The sequence below is a fragment of the Oreochromis aureus genome, linkage group 16, assembly GCF_013358895.1.
Source record: "Oreochromis aureus strain Israel breed Guangdong linkage group 16, ZZ_aureus, whole genome shotgun sequence".
Taxonomy (NCBI): domain Eukaryota; kingdom Metazoa; phylum Chordata; class Actinopteri; order Cichliformes; family Cichlidae; genus Oreochromis; species Oreochromis aureus.
This window is the reverse complement of record NC_052957.1, coordinates 3,789,878-3,808,595: the sequence shown is the minus strand read 5'-3', so window position 1 is coordinate 3,808,595 and position 18,718 is coordinate 3,789,878. Positions and strand designations below refer to the sequence as shown.

Below are 18,718 nucleotides of genomic sequence, written 5' to 3'. Positions count from 1 at the left end.
AAACTCCAAAAACACACGACACTAACCAAGCACATATAGCTGCTGGATACAAGAGCGTATGACTTTTATCTCTGACAAATGTGATAATATTAACATTTATGCAAAGAGCAACATGGTATTTGAGACTCGGCAGATGGATTTTTGCATTATTGAATTCACCTGTCACGACTGTTTGAATCTGTTTTTCGAGCTTTCATCATGTCAGCGGAGTTATGGGTGCGGGGGTTGGGGTGGGGGGCTTGGTGTTTTAAAGCAGCGATGTGTGATTTATTATTGATCCGGTGGCGGTATCTTCTGGGATGCTGATCAGACGTGCAGACAGAAACATCGACTTGAAACACATTTTAAAAGCATTCTCTGTCGACTGTATGCACGCCGTGATTTCTTCGTGCGCGGTTTTACATTTTAAATAAATGAAGATCTCAGAAAAGAGTTTGAAGATTGCTTCATGGTTACCGGTCAGTCACAGTAGTAAAAATAAAACCCGAAAACAGGCCTTTGTGTTTACAGCTAAACTCCTTAAACTGACATAAACTGTGAAACACATTTGCTAATTGGGCGTGTTAAAATTCTCTTTTTAGTGAGAAAACTAAGCTACTTTCATGAAATAGGAGAATACATTTCAAATATTTTACACATTTGAAATGATTGAGAAACAAATGTTTTATCTAAATATACCTGCAGCGACAGCAGGCAGCAGTAAGGGTGCATTTCAGTAATGATGCTGTTTGTTAATCGGCAGATTTGTCAGGTCAAACATGCATCACAGTATATCCACTATGAACAATGCTTTAAAGCATAGGCAACGTGTGCATGAGGCTTTCAGGTAAAGTGTGCATACATCCTGTTTTATACATCCTGCTGATTAATACAGCAGCTGATCCGAGTCGGTCCATGTGGCACCACTGTGAGTTGTGCAGGTAAGTTCATTGTATTCTGTGGGTATGAAACCAGAATAGCATCCAGACCATAAGTATCTGTCACACAGTTATACATCTCCAGGCTCTGTGCTTTGGTACATTCGTCTATACTGACAACTTATGTGTGTACTCCACTTTTTATCGCTCTCTATTAGGGACCAACGGACATGTTTACTTATCAAACTTAAATAATAGCTTCCATTAAAAACCACACTTCAAATACCAATAACTGAAGCTCTGTTGAAAGTTCATGTCACATCTTTAATTTGAAGTGTACATGATTATGGTAAACTGGCAGAGCAGATAACTGGGCCTTCTCTTGGCTGAAAAGCTCTTTTCTTGCTTTTGCCACATTTAGGATTACACAATGTGGGAATTTGATGTATTTCTCTGCCTCTGAGTACACAAAATGCTTCTTTGTACTTCTGCATCCACCCTGTTGCTCCTGTCAAAAGCTAAATTATTACTAAATGTCAAAATGCCAGCTCCACTGGCAGCGATACACACCCAAACCATAACACAGTCTGCTTTCCTTGTTTTCTCTCCACACTTTCTTTCTTCCATCATTTTGATCGAGGTTGATTTTGGTTTCAGTAGCCCATAAAACTTTGTTATGCAACTCTGCAGGGTTTAGTGTTGTGTGTTTTTGCAGAATACAGCCTGATTGCTCTGTTTCCGAGGCTGAGTATAGGCTTGTGATGAATGCTCTGGGTCTTCTTTTCATGACCATCCTGTAGAACATTCCTCAGTGATGGATTGCGGTTTTCACTACCACGAAAAAGATTTTCCACTCATGACAAGATTTGTGCTCCTCGGTCCCTGTGGTGCGTTCTTCTTGAGTAAAACTCCTTTTTCGAAATCTGCGAACTGTTAATTTGATAAACTACTTCTCATATCCCTCAAAAATAGTTTTGGAACATAACTTATCTTCTTTGCATGTGTGGTCAACTCTAGTCCTGAATCCACACTCACAACTGTGAATATGTTAGAATCTACAGGAAACCTCAGCACCAGTTTAAAAGGACCAGCAGCATTTGTGCAGCAACAAGTGCCCAAATTCTGTTACCAATAAGGTACTCCCACAGGGCTTAAATCTGGGAGTCTCCACCATTTGACCCTAGAACTGAAAAAGCTTCTTGGATGAGACGTGAAACGTCTTCATGCAACTTAAAGAAGTCCAGACGCTTTTCTTTCCAAGCTCCTTAGACTTCTTTTACCAATAAGAGCTTTGCAGTTTTCAATAGAGCTAGCCATTACATAAAGCATCATGACTGATATATACAGTATAGATAGCTATAGATAGATACTCACTGGCCACTTCATTACATACACCTGTTAAACTCCTCATTGATGCAAATATCTAATTAGTCGTTCACAAACAACTCGATGCATTTAGGCATGTAGACATGGTTAATCTGCTGATAGTACACCGAGCATCAATGGGAAAGAAGTGCGATTTTAAATGTGGTATTGTGTTTGCTGTCTGGTCTGAGTGTTTGGGAAACTGTTTGGGCTTTCTGTACAACCATCTCTGGGGTCTACAGAGATGATTCTTTGAACTGATAAGAAGGCAAAATACCCACTCGTTACAACCAAGCTATGAACAAGACCACACCTGTCAGCTAAGAACACTAAACTGATGCTACGGTTCACTCAGGCTCACCAAAATGACACCATAGAAGATTGGAAGAAGATTTCTGCTCCGATGGTAGGGTCAGAATTTGGCATAAACATGACAGCGTGAATCCATCCTGCCTTGTATCAGTAGTTCAGACCGCTGCTGATGGTGTAATGGTATAGAAAATATTTAGGAAACGCTTTGGACCCTTGTATCAACTGATCCCCAACCAGCTGAGTATTGTTGCAGACCATGCCACTATCTTTATAACCACAGTGTATCATCTTCTGATGTCTGCTTCCAGCAGGATATCACACCATGTCACAAAACACAGATTATCTCAAACTGGCCATCTGTGAAATTAGCATCATGGATGTGCAGGTCAACATGGACCAAAATCACTGAGGAATGTTTCCAGCAACTTGTTGAATCGATGGCATGAAGAGTGTCTGACACTAACACAGTAGACAAAATGGCCAGTGAGTACGCGTCGTACTTATTTATATACACACTTGCAGAATTCCATTAAAAAGGCTTTTAAATACGCTGCCTCTGCTTCCTGGAATAATCTGCAGAAGGAGCTGAAATTATCAGAATTAGTTGGAATTAGTTTAAGTCTGTCTTAAAGGAACGAGAGAATAACTCTTTTACTCAGTGTGATTGTTTTTAATGTACTCTTAATTTGATCTGTTATTGTATATTTTACACATGTTGGTATGGGATATTGTATTTGTTTTAAATGTTATATACTTATGTGGTATGTGTATTTTGACTTTTGTTGCCATGATGCCAGGTCTCTCTTGGAAATGAGATTTTTAATCTCAATGAGATTTTTACCTGGATAAATAAAGGACTAATAAAATTAAAAGTACAAAGTCTAGAAACAAAATCAACTGATTGAAAAGTGGAAAAATCTCTTTCTTCTGTTACACCCATGTGTATCACATCGACCCTGGTAGCCTTTGAAGGGCTGTCACTGTAAAATGATGCAATGACTCAAAGATCAGTTTTAACTAACTGCAGTTTTGAAGTCAGAGCTTTTAAGATGTAGTATTTTCACTTAGTAACAGTTTAGTCATAGCAAGCACAAGAAGTTAAATACTCCATGCATTCTTCATCCAACACACATGAAACACAGTTTAGACTGTGGAGTTTGTCTCTGTGTCCCAATTTGCTGCAAAGCTAAAGTGATGCTCTCGCATGATTTCACACTCACTCTCTTTCACACACACACACAGAAATGCGATAAAAAAAGAATCCCAACCATGTGCAAAAGTAAACTAAGAACTCTTTTATTCTTTTTTGTTCACTTTATATATCTATCTTTAGCTGTTAACTCTTTTTTTTTTTCTACACGAGTCCTTTAAAAGTTTGTCATCATGCTAGGTGCAGCTTCAGTGTTGGTAGTACATGCAAAGTTGTAGTTTTCGTCAGGGAGGGTTTCACACATTGGACAACTGCAGAAGGAGAAGAACAGAGAGCAGTGGCTCTGGAAATCAGTTAACAAACACTGACCGATCTGGAGTCACCAAACAAAAGAAACATAATAATAATAATTATAAGAAATAAATAAAAAAGAACCCCACCAATGGGTGCAGCTGCAGAAGGGTGGGGTGGAGGGGTGCACTGACCATCATTGAGGATTCACAAAGGGTTAAGCAGAAGCAGTTCAGTTCTTGCAGATAGTTTGATCCATCTAATCCATAAATGGGGACTTTTTTAAATATATATACATATATATATCTATATATATATGTATAGAGAGAGAGATCATGACATCATCTGTTGACATCTTTAGTGCAGTTAAAAATGAAAACAAAATTCAACAAGCAGGCAGTCTTTAGGGGGAAATATCTATATTAAAAAATCTCAGACAGCTTTGCAGTTTAGAATAAACGAAGAACACCAACAGAAAACCGAAGGAGCAGACGGGGAGGAAAACTCGACACTCTTGTTAGTTTTGGCCTGACGTTACAGGAGATATTATCAGTATTGCTCGAGGCTTTGGTCTGGGTCTGTTTGTCGGGGGGGCACTGGATACTTTTTAATGATTTTTTTAAAGTTTTTTTTAAACTTTAACTCTACTCTGGGAGTCCCCGCTTCCTGCTTTTTAAATACTGACTAAAAACAAACAAACAAACAAAAATACCCCAAAAAACAACCAAGTATAAGTGAAAGGTACATACATGACATCACACGTGCCAGCTGGTGGATGCCACTTTGAGCTTAGGCACTTTACAGTGCATATTTTTTTAAAACATGGGTGGCTACAATGGGGATGAAGCATGTTGACCCCGGCAGTGTTAGTGCCATGCTTTTATGGTGCCCAGTGAGTGACACAGAATCACAAATACTTACTTAGCAACAGTAACATCTTCACAATCTCAGCAACAGAGGAGGGATCAAACCATTTTGGGGTTTTTTTGTTCTTGAGGATGAATCGATTGTACAGGTCAGAAGACGTGTTGCCTTTGTTGCTCCTTATTTACACAGAACTAGTATTTTGCAGCAATAATGATCGCAGCTCACAATATACACATGATCACTGATTGACAGCTACAGATGCACTAAAGAAGCCTGACATTTGTATTTCCCACACTTTGAATCGAGCACATCATTTTTGTACAAAGTAAAAGTACATTGTTGTGCGGGTATGCAAAAAACCGGACAGTAAAGGGTCGATGCCACAATGTTAGATATTTGAAAAAGAAAAGGAAAACACTGGGGCAGAAACACACATGGACATCATCATCTTTGGTGAAAATCTGACAGGAATATGCTTAAAGACAACCTGAGCACACACATTAATTGCACACACACCCGCACATAGAAATTTCCCGCAGCTGGAAATAGGAAGTCACCGCGGGAAAACACATCCTCATTTAGAAATTGAAAACATGAGGACATTTATGCACTCGGGGTGTACAGGAGTCGAGTTAATTCACAACATGGAATATGCAGCTAACATGTTTCTTAACTGGGCGTAGAGAGGACGAGGATGAACATGACATCACACTGTGGTACATTTTAGCATACGACTTCTGAGTCTTCTCATGCAGGGGTTGCATTTTACTTTGCTGTTCATCTAGGTGATTCCGCACACAATAATGTGGAGGGATTGCATCTAGTGACTTCATATACTATATGTGCTGCTACAGTACATATATACCATGTCATCTGTCAGCCATCATTGTTCCCTGCAACAAAATGACATAATTACAAGATCTGAGAGGTCCGTTAAACTATCGCTATGTGGCATTAGCCCCAGTCCTCAAATGCCTAACGGTGAAAAAAATAATTGTCCCCCCCCCCATCACAAGAAATCTAGAAAATAGAGACAAAGATTCAAAGCTGCCTGTGGAGGAAGATGCTGGCATTCATTCAACATCATTCGCCAACGGACGCACGGGGCTCCCCATCCTACGTTTTCTGCTCTGCAGGCCTCTAAGTTCAGTTTCCATGCAAAGCCATGGCTTGGATCAAGAAAAAAAATACAACGTGCAGCACCTCCCAAAGCTTCTCCCAAGACCCAGGCAAGGGGCGGGGGGGGCAGTCAACGTGACCCTCACCCCTCCCTCGCATCTGTTCAAGTATGAAATGAGAGTGACATAAAATAACTTAAAAATCATACGCACAGATGAATGAACACGACTTAAAAACAAAGGAAAGAGCGCTACGTCACACCTGCCTTATAAACTCTTTCCAGTCAGTGACTCAAACAGGGCGACAACATTTTGTAACATTTTTATCTTTAATCCAGAGGATAAGAACACGTAGTCTCAGCTAAGGAACGGACCAAATAACACACATTAAACGTTACAACTCTTATGTTTTTCTCAGTACTAGATTTACATCCTGAAAATTTATGCATAATTAAATTAAAATTTGTCATAGTCATTAATTTTAGCAAAGATATATATTGTTTTAGGTCCATATACATTGGTTTTAGTCAACAAAGATCCCGTTTCTAGGCTACATTCCGACCTAAATTAGCTACACTCATTGATCAACAAGACAGAACGGTATAATTTCAGCTTCCACATCTACGCCGTAAGAACATGATTTCTCTGGGAAACAAATGGGTGCGAGTTAAACGAAAAAACAAAACATGGATTCCAGTTTTACACAGAAAATAATTCAATGGAACGGAGCGTCCAGTAAAATCAAAGTAAAAAGTTAAATCAAAGACACGAGGCTGATGTCCTCTGAGGAATGAGAATGATGAGTTACGGATGGTTTGTGAAACTGTGCACGTTCATTTCCACAAATACAAAGTGCACGTGCGTGCTGACACATGGGACGGAAGTAAGTGTCTGCTTGTTAATGCGGGGGCTCTCTCGGGCCTGGGTCAGGGAAAGAGGAGGGGGTGGTTAAGGAATCCCTCGACTCCCTCAGGAGCTGAGGGTGAACTGGTCTTGCTCGATGGGCTTTTTGACCCAAGCCCCCAAGCCGGCCTTGTGGAAAGCCTTGATGAGCGCCTGCTTGGCAGAGTGGTACTCTGTGGCCGCCTGTTTTGCTTCGTGGTAGGAGCTGGGCTTCGACACCTTGATCCGCAAAATGGACGACAGCTGAGGACGCAGAGAAAGGAAAGTAAGCAACAGAATAACACGAACAAACCAAAAACAATGAGGCATTAATCTAAAGTTCCAGCACCTACCACACAAAGAAAAAGAAACTTGTTTGCACTCCTTGGAAGTCAGGCTCTGACTACGAACGTGTCTAAACATTAAATTATATTATTGGGAAAGTGGACAAAGTCAAAGAGGGCCAAAAAAGCGTTTTTCTGCCTCATCAGTGGGTGCATGATAGCAGGGAGATGTTCCCACGCACACTCCACATACACAGTCATGCCAGGAAACGATGTTAATGTTAGAAAAAACGGCTCCTTGACCCGATCCTTTGGACTTGCTGTAGCCACAGACCCAGCTTTCATTCTCAACATTTAAGTTGAGTCTGTTTGACACTAAAGTTGACCTTTGCTCTCTGTGCGAGGTCAATGGTGACATCACTCACGTGCAAACAATCAGAACAGGGCTTCCAAGGAATGATCTCAAAGCAGTAGCTTAGCTACGACTCCTGAGATGCCGCACTGAAGTACGTGTCGTTCAGACGTGTACATGACGCTGACTGCAGCTGACCTCAGTCTGTTTACGACTCACTGTCAGAATCACTTATATAAGAAACTATAGTTATGTCACGTGACTCAGCACGTCTGTGCCAGTAATACAGCGAGGTGCGTGTGAACGTGCGCTCCGGCCTCGCCGTACCTTGGAGTGAAGGCGCACCCAGCGGCTGTAGAGCGCGTGTTTGCAGAGCCGTGAGGCGCGGCCCATGTCGTCCTTGCCCGTGGTTGCGTTGATCACCTCCAGGCCCTGGTCACCCACCGTCCAGTTCACACTGAAGTTTGGTGCCTTGCCTGGCTGCCTGGCTTCAGCATTACTTATACCTGCCATTAAAAACACCCAGAGTCAAAGACCGAGCGAGGCTGCAGGTTAAAACAGAGACGTTTTTATTTATAGGACCTCCGCAGAATGTAAAAATCTTTTTTTAACATTACGTCAATGCCAGAAATGGAATCATTGCACAGCACCGCTCCAGCTATTTCCCACAGCACCCAGACTTTCTATTACCTCATGTGTGGATGTATTAAACAATGAAGGAAGTACCCAAACATGGCAGTCCATCCTTCCAAAGGACAGCTGTTCCCACAGCTACAATATCTCTAAACAGGACAGTTTTTCTTCTTCTCATTTCATTTTGTCTAACTCAGTAGAGACAAACAGTAGAATCCACCTGGGGGGACTGTGAGGACAGAGCTCGCTCTCTTCTAACACACTTCAGGGCTTTGGCCTCCACTGTATCTCAAGCATAAATGGGAGATATATGGATGCCATAAATCCCTGTGTCTTCCTCTGTGTGTGTGTGTGTGTGTGTGCATTAAGCTCCTTGGTTCCATTTGGCAGCACTTGTGGCAGAAGATGATTTAAAGGGGATGAAATCCTCAGCGCTCTAACGCCACAGCACTTTCACCGCTAAAAACTCTCTAAAGCGGAAAAGGTTAATAACCTTCCACCATTATCTTCTTTACTTGCCATTTAGAGAGAAGGAGCAGGGTGAGCTAAACGTACATCCCGGCTGTGTGATATGAAGCCCCGTGTCATCCCCCAGGATCTAAAGGAAATCTCCACAGTGCCACTCATTCCACTTGTTTAATATGGAGTGCCCTATATTCATCACAGTGACCAGTGTAAGCAGTGCGGTATTGTCTTGACCTTGAACTTTGCTTTACGTGTTTGTATCAGCGCACAGCTGGGCAAGAGAGGCACGGCCAGCTGGATGTTTTGGTGGAAAACAGAGCAGCAGTACAACAACGCTGAAAATGTCAAAATTTTAATTAAACACTTGCTCGTGTTTAATGGAGCTCAAGCAGGAAAGTCAGAAAATGACTCTCAGTTTCTTTAGAAATGAATGAATGGATTTTTATTCAGTTTGAAAAATTCAGACTCAGAATATAACACCATCAGGCGGAGGCGGCTGGTGCAGAATAATCACCCACACCTCTAAACATGTCAAACTCTTTAGCTCTGCTGCTCTTTTTTAAACGAGATGTTATGTTACTCTAGCTCATGAAATTAGAGCATCACTGCCTCCTTTCCCACATGAGAGCTAATTTTATTGGTTTGCGTGTGTATTTTTTATTTATTTATTGTGTTGTGGTGTTGCTCCTTCACTTCTGCTTCTCTATACAATCTAACACATGATGACAATCCAATTTCCACAGCAAAGTGTCTTTATCCATTTTATGAGGGACTGATTTCGTTCGGTTATCCATCCACGAGCTGTTTCAGGGCACTGACGAATGATGCTGACAGCATGTTTTTAAATATCTGCGACCTGTGATGTATATTCAGAATCTGTCTCTTTTGGACTTTGTGGTGATGCTACATGTACATGGAGAAGAACAGCAGGTGTGCTTTCCGACACTTTCAAGTTAAATGTTCAGGAAACAAAATATATGGTCTTCTGCAAAGCTCACCCAATGGGGTTTGATGATTATTATATTGTTACATCTGATGGCAAAACCAGTGAAAGGGTACATGGTAAGTATTTGGGTGGATGGATAGATGACAAGATCTGTACCAATCTGTAATGGTGAAGAGAGATCTGAGCGTGAAAGTGAGGCTGACAATTTACCGGTCGATCTACGTTCTAACCCTCAGCTGTGGTCACGAGCTCTGGGTACTGGCAGAAAAACTGAGGTCGCGGACACCAGCAGTGGAAATGGAATAGAAATGGAAATTTCCTTCATTTGGTAGCTGGGCTTTCTCTTAGTGACAGGACTCTGGAGAGATTATATCTCTCGGTTGACTTGGAAACAACTTGGTGTGCCCCACCCCTCAGATGAGGTGGAAGTGATGACTGTCCGGGCCTCTCTGCTTAGACTGCTGCCTCCGGACCTGAACGGTCCAAAATAACCGGATTTAAGGATTTCTGGATGGACAAGTTCCTCTTTAATATACACATTGCTAATCTCATTAGTAATCATAAAGTGAAGCTTGGTTTTTACCTTAGAAATAAATCTTACTTTACTAACTTGTAGAAAGTTGTTTGTTTTCTGTAATTGATTATGATGACATGTTATATATGCATGCTTCCTCCTTCATCCCTACGTTTTATTACAAATGCAAAGTTTCTGACTCACCACTACGTTCTTTATCGTTTGTGGTTTGGCCGTCTGGTATATTTTGCTATATTTTTCTCTATGAAGCCACTCTAGAGCTTCCAGTCTACAGCAGGACCTTTCTTCCAGCTACACTTCTGTTAATGGCTGCGTTTGGATGTCCCTATAGTTCTGACACATCTGGGGAAAGCAACATTTTCTTCCAATGTATCTTATAATAACTTACAGTAAAACATAAACCTAAAGATGCCGTTATCTGTCAGTGATTATAAAAAGGAATGCAGGGAGGAGACTTGTAGATGTTTCTTTTACGTTAGGTGTATTTCAATACTGCGTATTTGTTTTGTATTTGTAGCACTTTTCTATTTTTGTATGGCCAGGTCTCTCTTGTAAAAGAGATTTTGATCTTTTTAGGATTTCCTGGTAAAATAAAGGTGACAATAAAATGTGATGAAAGAACCCTGAGTGCCAGTGAACGATCTTTGCCTATTGTTGTTTATTATTTATTGCTCATTAAACCCATTTGGCAACTGTCAAAATCTGTGATAGCTGTAACTCTGTAACCATAACTGGATTTTTGGCTTTTTTTTCCCTGAAACACAAAAAAAATGCAAGAAAAAGAGTGATGAATGGATTAAACAGTTGAAATCTAGTTAAAGATTCATTTTTTAAAACCAATAAATCTCTCTGTATAAATAAACATCGTCTGTAAGCTGGTGCTGGACACTGGGCATGCTCTCATAGCATTTGCCAAATATATGAGTTACGTAACAATGTTAGTAGCGACTGTGGTTCACTGTCTGAAGTAAGAAACTTGTTTGTGTGTCTTTTGTCTACCTCTGTCTAAAATTAAAGACCCAGTGTTTCAAAAAGAGCCCACTGCTGTCACTGGAAACTGCATTTATGTGGAAAGAAGGAGCGTCTATGACAGCTGCTACGGCCAAAGGCTTTGTGCAGATGAGTTACTGAAATCGTACTTTAGAATCAGTTTTAGTAACAAGGAAAGAATTTCTCTCTTAGCACATAAACAGAGCGCGATGATGAGTTCAAGGACGTTGAAAAGATGGTGCAGAAGGAAAAAACACAAACTTGTAAGAGTTGGCCAAACTTCTGCAAAATGAAACAGCTGGGAATGAACAAATGCAGGGATACCGACGGGTTCGCCCTCATGCAATAAAGAGGATGTGTGCCTTATCACAAAAACACAAAATGACGGTTATTTCACTAACTCCCCTATACGAGGTATTTTGTAGAGGGTACAGCAGCAGGAACTCTCCACATTTCCACCTTTTTTCTCAAAATTAACAATGCATTTTTTTTTTCTTAATGTGGCCCTAATATTCCTTTATAAGCTTCAAAGCAACTGTAAATAAGCAGGGCTGGAGCTTGGCGAACAAACATTTCCATAATAATTTATGACTTCTTGCAAATGTCTTTACATACAATATTTTAAATGAAAAACAATATTAAGTGGAAAAAGTGGAGCAGAAATGCAAATGGAAAGCAGACTGATCTTTCCTCAAACACAGCATTGTCTTACAAAAAACAACCAAAAGACAAAGACTGCATGCTCTGCATCTAAAAATAGAAAGTTGAGAAGAGAGAGAGGGAGAGAAGAAAACACTCCAGGAGTCCTGGTCTATATGGCCTTTTTAAAAGGTCAAGCCAATGCTGAAAATTTACACAAAATGATAAAGCTATTCAAATTCCACAGGAACTAGGTAAATGTCAGCTCAGATCCAACAAAAGGAGAAAAGCAATAACTGTCTTCCTGTTCCTGTGGGACTGACTGACCAGCGGGGTGAATTAATGTGTTTACTGCTTAGGATTAAAATCTTCCTCTGTGATATTTAGACAGCTGCAGGTCGATTGGCAAAGATTAACACAGTGATCCGCTCAACCCGTGAAATCGTGAACACGATGACTGATCTATAACGGCAGAGATCTGCAGAAGGAAACTTGATGATGCACTTTTCTTACTTTCCCACCTCATCTACATCAAAGGAGGCGAGGGCTCTTACCGCTGAGAAGAGGCCTGTTGAGGGTGAACTGCTGGGGCAGGTCTTCGATATCTGCGATGCGCTGGTACATGGCCCTGGAGAGGTGGTCAGCATGGTAAAGGCTGCCCAGGATGATGCTGGAGAAGTAGATTGGCTCTGTGAAGTAGCTCATCAAGGAGCCCTGGATGCCCACCACGTTCCACCTGCAGAGAGAAAAGCACACGAGCTTCACAACAACTTCAACGTATCACTGAGGCAGTTTTAGGATTTCAGTGTGCAGGCAGCACATCCTCAATAACTGTAAAGCTCACAGGCTGATTGGAATTCACACAAAAACAGAGTTAATACTGCATATTAGTACGTAAACACTGAGTCCTATCTGACGTCCTACTGCTATCTACAGTGTGAGGTATCCAATTCCATTTTCCCCAAACTTCTGTTTATTTCCATGCTGTGCCATTAGCCATCTTTCCCCAGTCACTCTCCTATTTACATGCTCTGTGAAGCAGTGCCTGCCCTCCTCGCAGAAAGACAAATACATAAGAAGACAGAGAGCCAGAGAGAGTTAGAGAAACGAAGGGTGGGTAGATGGAGAAAGAGTCAGTAAAGGTGTGAGGGCTAAGAAAAAGCGAGAGCGAGAAAAATGAAGAAAAATAACAGATATGGGAAATGTTCGAGAAAGGTGGTGCTGAAGGCTGCTAGCATCTTATACAGTGCATTTTATATACTGTCAACAAATCCCATCGAAAGCTCAAAACCCAGCGATGACCTGCTTTCCAGACCGTGCACGTGGCATTCAGCTCCAATCTCACCGAATCCAAAGATATACATCTGTAACATTTGAAATGTTTAATCAAAGAAAAAGGCTCTTTCCACTGACAGGTTACTTATGCTTTCAGTCACTGCTCGGGTAGGTTTGATGAGGTCTAATGCTCCAAAACTATTTGGTAATGTTGAAGCAGCTAAGCAACTGGTTTGTCTTTTTGCCCTCAAAATATTCCTGTTAAGGTTTAAGCACTAAAACTATTTAGATGAATGAAAAGCTCATTTTTAAGACTGAGAAATTCTGCCAGAAAATTTAAATCCAGTACTAAACAACACTGGTGTCCATGTTTCAGTCACACCAGAGGAAAATCAGGGAGGAAACCTCGCTACTAGGAATTTGGTGATTGCCCGGTCACTATATTTAATTAGTTGGTTAACAGTGACTGATAGCAAATAGTTGCATGCAACACCCTCAACCTCTGGACTCGACTGCACAGTGCAACCTGGTGGGAGGCAACCTATCTCCAAACAGAAAGATTGGTGATGGTTTGTATATAACTGCAAACCATAATCTGTAATCCGATTTTAAACAGAAACAGATTACTAATGCACTGAACCGGTCTGCAGACAGGACTTGTGTGCAACATGTCAGATCCATGAGATTCTGAACGAAAGCTTTTAAGGTGAAATTGTGTATATGTACACGACAGCAGCTTTGCAACAAACGGCAACAGAGTTGAAATTTACACGTATTTATTACAGTTAATCTCTGTAACTGCCAGCTTGACCCAATTCAGTGTCAAACTTATATCACACCGACTGTCTTATCGCCATTTTATTGCTGTCCTGATGCATCAAAGTCACTCTGCAGATGGCTGAGAGTGGTTGCAGACCTGGTCTCAGTTTTCAAAGCAAACATTTCAAAGCTAATGAAAGTTGATTGCACACAGTCACAATAATTTTGTCAACATAATTTTGTGTTGTGCTCTCCAGCAGCAAAAAACACCTTTAATGTATCTTCTAGAGTCCAGTCGAGTTCACTAACAGGATGTTTGTGAGATGAGGCGTAGCAGTAATTACTCCAAATAATATGATAATAAGGGTGGGACCAATACACTGTCTATATTTATACTCAGAACAAAGCATCTATACTGTGATAGTGTTGCAGGAACGCCATCATTATTTCATCATTACATTAGTTACAATGATGTGTCTCGTGATACTGAAGAGGTTTGTGACAACACAGCTACAAGGCACAAAAAACCCTAATAAACAATAATGCATATGAAGTGTTGGTTACAAAAGTGATACTGCAACTTAATTGGACAACTCCATCACTGGTGATGGAGTTCCTGTTGCATTCGCTGATGTTGAGAGAAAAACAGTGAGTATCACTACCCTTTGTCTTTAGGAGAACATTACAAAATGAGGGTTGGCTAGCTCTTCTCATTCTCCCTTTTACTTCAGGCAGACTGTTTGAGAGTCTGTGAAATTACCAACGTGAACCCAAAACAATCAAGAGTAATATGCACACATGCAAAAGACCGCAGGCTACGCAGAGGGTCCATTGTTTCCATATGCAATATTCTGTGCGCGCGTTTGTGAGAAGGCGTGTGTGGAACGGCGGGAGGGCAAAATAAAATATCTAAATTCACTGTAGCTGCGAGCAGTAAAGCACTCCTTCACACATTCAGCCCAGTCAAACAGCTTTATAATATTCTGTGCCTTACACAAACTGCTGCAACACACACACACACACGCTGTGTCATCACAGCAACATGGTGACACATATACACCTGTATACCCTCTGAAGGACACACATACACACCGGGTAAAAAGCCACAACAATCAAGCGAGCTCACACATTCTGAGTTATGTTCTGAGAGGCATTCAATTTCATTCCTGTCAAACATCACTGTATTTCTTTATCGCTTTTTTTCCTCCCCCCAATACCGTGCTTTGTGCGACTACACACACACAGATTGTACACACTCAAATGAGAACAGGGTCAGAATAGGTCAGAAAGCACACGTGATGAGCTGTTACAGCAATAACAAAAGAAAAGAGGAAAATTGAGGGAACAATTTGCCTTTATGCTAATGAACTCATTCAAAGGACAGACACGAGGCAGAGAATGGCTCGTTCATAATGACGCCGTGTAATCAGAGGAAAATGAGAGGAGCGAAAACAATGTGTAACGAGGGAGCACTGGGGGCACGGGGCAAAGCCTGCCCGTCAGTAGTTGCATTGAACAGCAGCCCTGTTGCTAACTATCACTCACACAGGGACAGAGGCAGGTGGGTGGAGGATTTCTGACACGGCTAATAGCCGTGTCATGAGGAGGTCGCGCGGCAAGTCGTGCATAATAGTTTCTCACAGTGGAAGAAAGATACTCATACCTTAATTGCTTACATGCATTTTTTTCTGCTTCTTCATTTCAGCACTGATCTGTAACTCGTGTCAACTTTAAAATATTTAGTCAGACTTATAAATATACAACTTCCACCTTATTTTGCCCTCTACTGACTTGGATCCCTCCACGATGGACCACCACATAAAATCGAAATCACACAGTGAAAGGGCAGCTCACATAGTGCAAACAGCATTTGCCAGTCAGTAGACATGTCCCTCGTCAAATACACACTCAGCATTCAATCACTCGGTCCATTCGGGCAAAATATTATGATCCTGGGCACAGAAAGCGAGAGGAAGAGGAGGAGGGCTCAGGAGAGGAGTTATGGAGAAGTTTCACCGTTCATCACAAGAGAGGCAGAGTGTCGCCTTGAACATGGACACAGACTAAAGACGCTATGATGTGTCTGCAAAGATGGCCCCGGGGGCAGTATATCAATTTAGCTGTCCCTGACACCCCCGAAGGCTTGAAATGGCGTGGTGGATGGACAAAGCAAAGATAAAGCGCTGTACAGTCGATTGTAGCGGTGGAAAATAAAACACATGAAAAGAGTCTCATGGAACACGGCTGACTGAAGCTGAAGCATGACGTGTTGCTTTATGTAGCCTTCACTAAACTAAAGGTTTCTAATAACACACAGAAAGCAATTCAATCATCATATCGGTCTAAGAATGGGAGAAAACCCAACGGGTAATACAAAGCCTACAGGAGCATGACTCTGTTGATACTGACATTTCTGTCAATATGTCCACGATGTACGGAACTCTTTCTATAAATATAATTCATCATCTTTAGTGACCTGGAATCACATATACTGTACAACAGGAGACCTGTAGGTATGTACAGACATGCAGAAACATCTGTTTTACATTTCTGATGGTGCTGACTTGAACCTTCAGCTTCCAGCCTCCTCCATGCCAGAAACCAGTGTAATACTACTGATTCATCTTTGCTCTAAAATTTACACAAATAGAAGTTAACATAAAAAATAAAAAAAAATCTTCTTTAAAGTGTACTTTGATATTTTGGTTATATTTATATTGTTTTATCTGTTTTATTTGTGAAAGGCTCCTCGATTTGTACTTTGTACTTAGGAACAGAGTTTCTGAATATTTCTAAGGACGACAACTGAACTCAATTTATCCCAAAATACCTCGCAATCTTGTCACTGCAGGACATGGTGAGTAATCGCTCCCCTTGCAGAACACCGTCCCAGGTCTGGATGGTGTTGCTGGACCTTACAGGGATGGTGCCCTCCCCGGACTCGATTTTGGTCCTCAGCTGACCCCGTGCTTTCCGGTTAGGATGTCTGTCTCCTTGGTCTGGGTGGCACATCGCAGCAGAAGCACATAAAGGAAGAGAGGAGTACACGTACAGTATGAGTTTCATTTACTCTTTAATATAGTTTTCTGTGGCACTCATTTGATGTTTGGAATGTTAAATCTGTTGGTGATACAGTGAATGTTGGTTTGATCAGGAAACATTAAAGAAAGTGAATGTGTGGGTGAATCTGTTTCTTGGTGTCATTCTACTTTTCTTCAGTTAAAAAGCAGGAAAAATGAGGAAACGCTGTTGAGTGGGAACCTGTTGCAATAGCTCTCTTTTGCTTTGAATTTCTTTAGTTTTTCATGATTTAATGCAAACTTTTCCTTTATTGAGTCAAGTCAAGTTTTGGTTTTTTCCACATATTAGACTCTTGTTAATGTATATCTCCACCAGCTGTTTGCACTGATCATCCCATGGCCCACGGTGAGGCCTGAAATCCCAGATGAGCTACCGAGGCAACGACTGGGCTCCAGAACAGTTTCAGCGATGATCATGGGGAATGTGAGGTGTTTGGACAATAAGATGAACAACTTGGTGAGTAGACCCAGGGGAACACTGTGGGTGTAGTCTGATGTGCTTCACGGTCTGCTGTAGTGAGATGTTGCCTCGCTCACACGTCCTGGACCACAGTATGAACATTGCTGGCTCCAGGACTTTTTGGGAGGACAGAGAGATTAATCTGAGCCGTGAAAAGAAACGATGGCACTAGTTGTTACTGACAATTGGTTTAATCCCAGACGTGTTACTGGTGGATCGACTCAGCCATAGCAGGCATTTATAGAAAATATGAATAAATTATCATGAATAAATTAAATCTGTTTTTTGTGTGTTAACCTAAAAGTTTTGACATTTTCAGGAACATGAAAAACTTTCCTCCATCAGGTGATGTAGCGCTTATCCAACTGACTGTGGCTGTGATAGGATGTGGATAATTAATGAATTCAAGCCGTCCTCTACACATAAAACTGGTTAGAGCTCCACTCCCACAGTGACTGATACAGAAAATCTTTACCACAGTTTTTAGATTTACTGAATCACTGTTTTTTGCTTTTTTGCATTTGCTATTTAACCGAGTTCCATCTTTAGTGTAACATTGAACTTTTTAAGCTACTTTCTTCTTCTGTGATTTTAAATGTATTTTATTGAACAAAGTTTTGCATGCTTTTGGCAGCTTTATTCATCCCATCCTTTGGGATGAATAAAGCATTTGCCTGTTTACACTCTTAAAGTGTGAGTCAAGGTTTTGACTTTGGCACTTTTGTCTGTTCTGGTTGTGTTTTTGTGAAAAAAGTTATCCATAAAACTTCACATGCCAAAAAAATTACTTTCCCCATTTCTATGCTAATATATACAGAAATCTACCTCCTCAACATGCAAAAACAGAAGTTTTGGCTGAAATCTGTTACACCACCGATCCACCGTATGTTTTAAATTCAGTGTTTTTGCACTGCAGCTTAAAAAAAGCTGCATCCTTGGCATGTACATTAATTTTTTATTCAGCTGTAGAGTTTTTTGTGAGCACTTAATGGTGGACAGACTTTCTAATTGAGAATTCACACATACAATTGTGAAAACTTAAGTATATAATGGACAGTATAGTAAACAGGAGTGATTTTTGGCACAGTCAGTTATTCTACCGGCAGTAAAAACGGCTCCCACCCAGCGTGACCCATTATTTATTATTATGTTATCAAAGTTTTGTGCTGTTCCACCAGCAGGCGCCATCTATTCAGTGACTAATTGAATGTGGCTGTTTTTTATTCAGCCTGCCATGTGCAACGGAAGGCTCTCTGACAGGAGTAAGAGGGAGGTTAATCAGACAGACAGTGTGGGTGTGCTGGGCGGCAGAAAGACTGATAGCAGCAGACAGAGAATGACAAAAAGCTATAATTACTACTGCCTTGTTTAAATGTGTCTGTAATGTGTATTTGGACAGTGGAGTAAAATTCTAATTAATTGAAATGAAGCACGAGAGAAAAACCTACAAATTTAATT

The 18,718-nt window shown here is 41.0% G+C and overlaps 1 protein-coding gene across 3 annotated transcripts in view; it reads right to left on the bottom strand.

Moving 5' to 3' along the window:
• Window positions 1-3,814: 3,814 nt before the first annotated feature.
• adarb1b (adenosine deaminase RNA specific B1b) overlaps window positions 3,815-18,718 on the bottom strand; it is a 123,443-nt gene continuing 108,539 nt past the window's right edge. For all 3 annotated transcript variants that reach the window (XM_031739434.2, XM_039600108.1, XM_031739433.2), the window contains 4 exons: window positions 16,551-16,719; window positions 12,241-12,422; window positions 7,806-7,984; window positions 3,815-7,106 (listed from right to left, as the gene is read on the bottom strand). In XM_031739434.2, the coding sequence (XP_031595294.1) occupies window positions 6,930-7,106; window positions 7,806-7,984; window positions 12,241-12,422; window positions 16,551-16,719 (707 nt within the window). In that variant the 3' untranslated portion in view covers window positions 3,815-6,929. The remainder of the gene's footprint in view (window positions 7,107-7,805; window positions 7,985-12,240; window positions 12,423-16,550; window positions 16,720-18,718) is intronic.